Here is an 8,358-nt window from a genome sequence, read left to right as displayed (position 1 = left end):
TTCAAATGCTACCAAAAAAACTGTTAGCGTTTGCAGGGATCAGGCCTGACTCTGTGTGTGAATGTTGAAGTTATGTGTTTAGTGTTTTGTAAGTGAGGGTGATTGATTGATACTGCACTTGGGTGGGCTGGGCTAAACTCAGGTGAAAGCAGGTATCTGGGCTGATCCCGCTAACGCTGCGTTTTTGGGAACCCTAAACTACTGGGGACGCTAGTATAGATCTGATCAGATCAGATATTGATCTGTTCAGACACTATACTACTAAGGGAGGTGTATGGTGCGTGCATGGGTGTTAGTGCTACTGGCACTAATCTGACGCTGTCTGGGGCGACGCAGACCCTGACTGACGCTAAAACCTGGTGATCAGGGGGTTAAACATTTATTTAGGTAATATACGGCGGGTGCCCTGACACTATAAAAAAATAACTAGCTAACCAGTGTCACCCGTGACACTAATACGTTTCTCACTGGTGACAGGAGGTGATCAAGGGGTTAAACCTTTATTAGTGGGGTTTAGGGTGGTCCCTAGACCTATCTGGGCCTACCACTAAGTACCCCAACACTGATTATTGTCACAAATGACACCAGTACAGTGATCAAATAAAATATATGAACACTGCACTGGGTGACACAGTGACAGGGAGTGAAGGGGTTAACTTGGGGGGGGGGGGGGGCGATCGGAGGATGATCGGTATGTGACAAGTGTGCATATGTGTACTGTGTCAGTGTAGTGTTGGTGCAACATACTGAGATGTCTTCTCTCTTCTCTCTGGAAAGGAAAAGAGTTCCACGAGGGGAGATGACATCACTTCCCCTGCCTGTGTTTACACTTACACAGGCAGAGGAAGATTTCATTCAGCAGAATTGATCACCATTTCCAGGCCAGAAATCATTGGCCTGGGTACTGATCGGTTCTGAAGCTAATCCAATCGCCACGCCGGCGTACAGCTACGATGCTTAGCCAAGCCAACCTGCTGCAGTATAACTGGTTAAAGCTTTACTCTAGGCAGATATAAACAAATCAATTAATGCATTCATATATCTATTTAAAAATAATTACATTTATATTTAAATATGGTGTAGGAATTTTGTCTTTATCAGTCTGCATGTGATTGGCTGTGTGTTGGTGCCAAAGAGTACAACAGGCATGTAGCCCTTAACCTCCGCCATATTGTGCCCAACTCCTTCCCATGACATGAATCCAGAGGCCTTCCCATGACAACCCTGGCCATTAGCCTTTATATTCAAAAGAAAAGAATGTCCAAATAAACAGTACAGTTTCCAAACTTTACTGATGTTGCTTTAGAAGATGAAAGAGAAAAGTCATATCACATAGACATACTATCTGGGGGTCACTTGACATTATTTTGTCAATCACATATGAAAGCAGCACAGCACATCACCCTTAAAGGGGTTGTAAACCTTCGTGCTTTTTCACCTTAATGCATCCTATGCATTAGGGTGAAAAAACACCTGGCAGTGACCGGCCCCACAGCCCCCCCGTTTTACTTACCTGAGCCCTGGAACTTGACCCACGGGGACGCGCTGTCTTTCTTCGGGTTCTCGGCTCTTGATTGGATAGATTGATAGCAGCGCAGGCATTGGCTCCCGCTGCTGTCAATCAAATCCAATGACGCGGGGGGCGGAGCCGAGTCCTGCATTTGGCCTTTATGGAAGCCGAATGCTGGACTCGGGAGCGTGCTAGGAAGGTAATCCCCCGGGAGAGCGCTTCTCCCATGGGGTTATCTGATGTGGGGAGGAGCTGGGAAAGCCACCGGGGGACCCCAGAAGAGCAGGTTCGGGGCCACACTGTGCAAAACGAGCTGCACAGTGAAGGTAAGTATGATATGTTTGTTATTAAAAAAAAAAACCCTTACAATCACTTTAAGCTATCTTCCCCTTTTTGGCACAATCTTTATCCTTCCCAGTGTCATTAGTACTCACTTAGGTCCTATGGCAAGTCAGAGCCCTCTATGTATCCTGGTAATGACTCCTTGCTTGTCGTTCCAGAGACAGGATTGCTACAGCTGTCCTCCTAGCTTCAGTACACTTCTCCCATATGCGCCACTTTATAGGCACACTAAGGGGACCCCCAAGGCACGATATATAACTGCTTGCCGACCAGCCACCGTCATTATACTGTAGCAGGTTAGCACTGCTGCGCAAACTGTCGTAGGTGTACGTTGGCCACTTTAAGAGCTATAGGGGGCCCCGCGTGCTGGTGGCGCTACACCAGAGCCAATGTGCGTGGCTGGTGGCCATGATGTCCGCCGGCAACTCGAGATCGCTCCTCAGAGAGCCAGAATGGGGATCTGTCAATGTAAACAGACAGATTCCCGTTCTGTCAGGAAGTAGAGAGAGATCAGCTGTTCTTAGTGATCAGGAACAGCGATCTTTCTCTACTCCCAGTCAGTCCACTCCCCCCACAGTTAGAAACGCCTCAGTAGGGAACACTTAACCCTTTGATCGCCCCCTAGTGTTAACCCCTTCCCTGCCAGTGACATTTATACAGTAATCGGTGGCTATTTTTAGCTCTGATCGCTGTATAAATGTCAATGGTCCCAAAAAAGTGTCAAGTGTCCGATCTGTCCGCCACAATGTCATAGTCCTGCTAAAACTCGCTGATCCTCGCCATTACTAGTAAAAAAAATTTAAAAAAAATTAATAATAAAAATGCCATAAACATGATTATTGTGTAAATGTAACTGGAAGGGAAGGGGTTAACACTAGAGGGCGTTCAAGGGGTTAAATGTGTTCCCTCATGAGTGTTTCTAACTGGGGGGGATGTGACTGACTGACTGGAGGAGGGGACATCGCTGTTCGTAATTACTACGAACAGCAAATCTGTCTCTTCTCTCCTGTCAGAAGGTGGATTTGTGTGTTTTTACATATACAAATCCCCGTTCTGGCTCTCGTGCCCGCCGGCCATGCAAATCGGGTCCCCCCCCGCCGTGGCTCTTAAAGGAGCCAACATACAGGCACAGCATTTCACGGGAACAAACAACTTTGCCAACATATATGTGCGTGAGTCAGTCGGCAAGTGGTTAAGCTCATTAAAATCACTGCTCCTGAAAAAATTATTATTTTTAAAATATGTTTTTGCATTGATACATGTCCCCCAATTACTTGCATAAAAGCCTTCAAAATGGGTAATTTTGATTTCTCATGCTCGACTCCCATTGACTTCAATGGAGTTTGCAGTTCGGGGCAGAACTTTCCCCTTTTCGGTAGTTTTGCTGTGAACCAAAAACGGGGGTGTTCCGCCCATCTCTATTACCATACACTATTCTGGGACAGAGCCACCTAGGGGCAGACTAGCTAACTGCACATGCTCACAAGCCTCCTGTAACTCCCCACACAGCAACACTGAAACAGGGAGAGAGTGTCAGCACTAGAACTCAATCGGGCTCTCCTCTTTGGTCAGCAAGGCTACCCAGCACATTTTATATAATGAATGTATTCTAGAACTATACTATAAGTAAAAAAAAACCTTGCGCAGACTGACCGATTTTTATTATATGCATTTCAAGCTTTCATTTTGCCTTTGACTCGGGTATCATCTAATATAAACTGCCTTTATTCCCTCATAGGGAAGAGGAACTGTATGGGAGAAGCTCTGGTCCGAATGGAGATTTTCCTTCTGATTGTTACGATCGTGCAGAACTTTGTATTAAAGCCTGAACTTTCTATGGAGGATCTGGATCTCAGTCCAGATGTATCTGGATTTGGGAATCTACCAAAGTCGTATACGTTGGCTTTCATTACTCGCTAGCAATTAACTTTCTCTATCAAGTGCTAAACATGAAGAAGTCTATCCTTTCTGAGGCATAAACATCCAAAGAAGATGGAATACAATAAATGTACTTTTTTCCTCAGTGCTCTAACTGTGCTTCTAAAAATGAACTTTTTATTATTCTGTATATGTAACAGTGGAGTTGTATATTGGGAGACAAGTGGTGGGGAAACACATGCACTCTTTAACCCATTCCTGCCCAAACACAGGATGGTCCCCTACCAGAGCATTTTTTCAATTAAAAAAAAAAAAAAAAAAAAAGCCAACTTTATTCGGATAAGATTCATTTTACAAAGTAATTACCTGGATAGAATAATAAACAATACATTGCATCAAACATTTTGTGTGAGTTTCATTGTACATACATTTTAAGGCACAAGTTTGTGAAAGTATATACATCAAATGCATAACAGACTTCCAGTCGTTCTACTACCAATATATTCCCGATTTTAAGATTTTCATGATTTACACCTACATAAGACAGCTGCTTTCTATTTTTTCTTTATTTTTTCTTAGGCAGGCCTGTCTGGGGGATTTGGGAGATTTTCAGGAACAAGTTTCCCTATCCTCTAGCCATCGATCCCACACTTTTGAGTACTTATGAGCACATCCTCTATGTGCATAGACTAGTTTTTTAAATGGCAGTGCATCATTAACGTCCTTAAGGGGGTGGAGCTTGCATTCATACCTTGGCTATTACCTTACGTACCATAAACAGTTTCATTTAAAAATGTAGTTTGGTATTTGTCAATTTCTACGTCTGGCAGAAGTCCCAGGAGGCATAGTTTGGGGTCTAATACTACTAAGGATCCCATATTGTCATGTAAGAACTGGACAATCTGCGTCCAATATGTCTGAATAATTGGGCGACTCCATATGGGATGGAAGAACGTGTGGCACAAATGGCAAGTTGGGTCATATGTATGAAGGAATTTTGCCTTTTTCAAAGGTGTCAAGTAAGCTTTGTGTAGAATGTATAGCTGTGTCAGTCTGTCAGCTAACTTGGGGGACGTCAGTTTGGTTCCTCCCATTATTTCTTCCCAGTCTTCCTCCTCTATGGGGCCTGTGTTCTGCTCCCATTCCACTTTAGCCTTTTGTGCAATGGCTATTGACCTACGATTTCTAATCGTTAGATACAGGCTCGAGATGAGCCTGTTTATTATATTTAGAGCTGAAGGAGAATCTGACACTACCTCTATACTTAGTATTTGTGTTTTCATAGCATGGTGGAGTTGTAGATACTTAAAAGCCAACTGTTCAGGGAGTGTATATTCTTCCTTAAGTATTTGAAACTGCTTGAGTCTAGAATTAGATAACACCTGATGGAGGTATATTATACATGTGTAGCCCATACTACCAGGGCAGTTTAGACACAGGATTTTCCTCATCTTAAATTATTACAAGTTTTCTCAGCTGAAGACAAACAAATCCTGGAACACAATTCAAGTAACACTGTGCTTCTTACTGCCATTGTCAAACAAGAGAAATATGCATTTCTGCCACTAGGGGCATTGCAAGAGAAAGGCTCCAGTTTAGTTTGCTTGTGGGCTCCATCTTGTACCTCCTACATTTGGGTGGTTGTTGGAATACAGTAGATGATAGTTTCTGTCCTCTTAGGCCTTAACTGACAGGTAAGAAAGTACATTTTGTCTGACAAAATAAATTTGTCTTTAACTTTTAAATGATTCCTATTAATGTTCACCACCATAACAACATAATGTTCACCTATAGTCTGTTCAGTAAATCATTTTTTTCCTCCTCTCAGTAAGATGGTGAGACCAACATCTAGAGTTTGGAAACATTTCCACAGTGCAATTTCTGCTGAGAGCAAAGCTGCAATTTGCAAATATTGTGAGAAGAAATATTTCAACTAACAAATACCATACTGGTGACCCCACAAAAGGGATAAATCTTTTTTGCTTTATTATGCTTTTGCATTATTATGAGGGAAAGGGGTGGTCACCTGTTTTTATGTATAGGTGAAATGTTCTTAACATATACAATCCGTGTTTTTCCAATAAGCTGTTCTTTTATTTCAGGTATAATACTTTTATATACACTGCCTTTCACCTTCCCATGACTTTCAATTTGTACAACTACTCCACACTGATTTTTAATTTTTCCATTTTTCCCAAAAAAATCTTTTTCCAGAAAAAAACAGGGGGGAAAAGCTTTTTTTCTTTTTTTTAACATGGCTTAAAAATCTCCAGAATCTCTTTGCTGGACAATAACACAAGTTACCAGAATGAAACCTTTAGATTTTCCCAGAAGTATTTTTACTTTTAAACCCTTTTTGTTTTTCTGTGGCTTTATTGTCCATTTTTTTTTCTTTGTAATTCCCTTTTTATGTAAATATTTTATTTTCAATGGTTTACCTTTTCCATTCTTAAACAATATTTTGAAAAGTTTCAATATTGTCTCTAATGCACTATAGCAGAACTCAAACGCTTCCCACATGGCCACTGTACATAAAGGGCCGGGTGGGAGCTTCGCTGTTTGGACTGGACGTACCCAAGCGTCCTATCAGATCCTGAGCTGCGCAGAAGCATGATTCTGTAACGGTGGACACAGCACATAACAGATCGGGACATGCACCATCTGTCCCTGTCCAAGTGTCCCATCAACATCTGTACTAGTGCACTAGTGTCCCATTAACAACAGCTTTTAGGGCAGAGGAGACATCTGGGGTCAATGTAAATAAACAGTGTAAAGTGAATAAAATACATTTTTAAAAAAATGAAAGCGTCCCTACCCCCACCCCCGTGTTTGTGTGCATGTTTGACATCTATTTACTTAGCCCAACACAGCATTTTATATTTTACCAAAACATTGGGTATTATATTGTGTTTATGTGCATTCAAATTCATTAAAGTATATTGTTGTGCTAATGTGTAAAACTGCGTTCGAAAAACTGCTGCGCAAATGCTGTGGGACATAAAAAATGGCAAAACCCACCATTTTATTTTCTAAGGCCTCTGATAAAAAAATATATTCATAATGTTTGGGGGTTCTAACTAATGTTCTAGCAAAAATATAGACTTTTACTTGTAAACAAAAAGTGTCCATAAGAAGGCCTGGTCTTAATGTGGATAATGCCTGAAGGTGCTCCTTGATTGTTGGGCTTCTTTATGTGGCTAGGCAGTGAAAAAGTCTCACACGTGTGGTATTGCCATATTTAGGAGGTGTAGCAAAATATGTTTTGGGGTGTAGTTGCAAGAATGTCTATGCCATGTGTAAGAAATAACTTGCTAATATGAAATTTTAGTGAAAAAAAAAAAAAAAAACATTTTATTTAATTTATTCATGTTCCAAAAAATTGTGGGGAAAAATAACAGCTTAAAAAAAACTCACGATGCCGCTTACTAAATACCTTGGACTGTCTACTTTCCAAAAAGGGTAATTATGGAGGTATTTGTACTGTCCTGGCATGTTAGGGCATCATGAAATGAGATAAGCAGTGAGTACATCAGGTGTGATCAATTTGCAATGATTGGTACCATAAATTGTAGACTCCATAACTTTCACACAGACCAAATAATATACACTGATTTTGGTATTTTTTACCAAAGAAATGTAGCAGTATAAATTTTGGTCAAAATTACTTAAAGAGGAGGTCCACCGTAAAAAAAAAAAATATTAAAAGCCAGCAGCTACAAATACTGCAGCTGCTGACTTTTAATTAAAGTGGATGTAAACCCGATTTTTTTTTTAATATATATATCATACTGTAGAGTATAAGATTTCCTATCATTTGAGCCCAGTCTTGCCACAAAGAGTTAATCCATCTCTGAGCAATCCTCTTTTATTGTTCAGTGAGATAAAACTTGACAGAGAAAAACTTTGTCAGATCCTCCCCCTTACTGTGAGTGACAGCCTAAGAGACATGCATTATTTTTTAATTCCCTCCCCCACTCCTTTCTTCAGCAGCTCTGCAAGGATTGGCTGTTCCACACCTCAGCATGATTTGGCATGCTGAAGTCATGTGGTTACTTTCCTGTCTTTTCACTGGATGTTAGAGATCATAGCAGAAGTTCAGTGTAAGAAATACACAGGAGAAAATGCATATTGACAAGGGGAGTGTAGAGGTGGGCGGGGAGTCTACTGACATCACGACTCCACCCACCGAGTTCCAGACAACAGACCCACCCACAGAATATGCAATTTTTCGGGTCTAATAACAGACAGAGGGGAGACATTTGACATTTAAAGATACATGCAGGAGGCTTGTATATCCTTATAGATAACCCCTATGGTAGTAGTTTAGAAAGGATGACATTGGGGATACATCCACTTTAATGGGCACTTACCTGTCCAGGGTGCCCGCAATGTCGGCAGCAGATGACGAGTAATCGCTCGGTTCTCGGCTGCCCCCGCTGCCATCCTTGGTCAGGGAATCAGAAAGTGAAGCGTTGCAGCTTCACTGCCCGGTTCCCTACTGCACATACGCGAGTCGCGCTGCGCGTCTTCACTGGTCCCTGTTGTGTTGTGGGAACTGCACTGTCATTATACTGCGGCAGGTCGGCACGATCCTGCGAACCATCATAGCTATACGCCGGCTCGTGGGA

General features: G+C 41.8%; 1 protein-coding gene across 1 annotated transcript in view; it reads left to right on the top strand.

The window, feature by feature from the left end:
- LOC141107726 (cytochrome P450 2G1-like) overlaps positions 1-4,130 on the top strand; it is a gene marked incomplete in the record, with an annotated part of 99,317 nt that extends 95,187 nt beyond the window's left edge. Inside the window, 1 exon segment of the mRNA XM_073598651.1 lies at positions 3,591-4,130. Within this exon segment, the coding sequence (XP_073454752.1) occupies positions 3,591-3,772 (182 nt within the window).
- Positions 4,131-8,358: the final 4,228 nt, after the last annotated feature.

The sequence above is a fragment of the Aquarana catesbeiana genome, linkage group LG09, assembly GCF_042186555.1.
Source record: "Aquarana catesbeiana isolate 2022-GZ linkage group LG09, ASM4218655v1, whole genome shotgun sequence".
NCBI lineage: Eukaryota > Metazoa > Chordata > Amphibia > Anura > Ranidae > Aquarana > Aquarana catesbeiana.
This window is presented reverse-complemented; position numbering and strand designations above follow the sequence as displayed.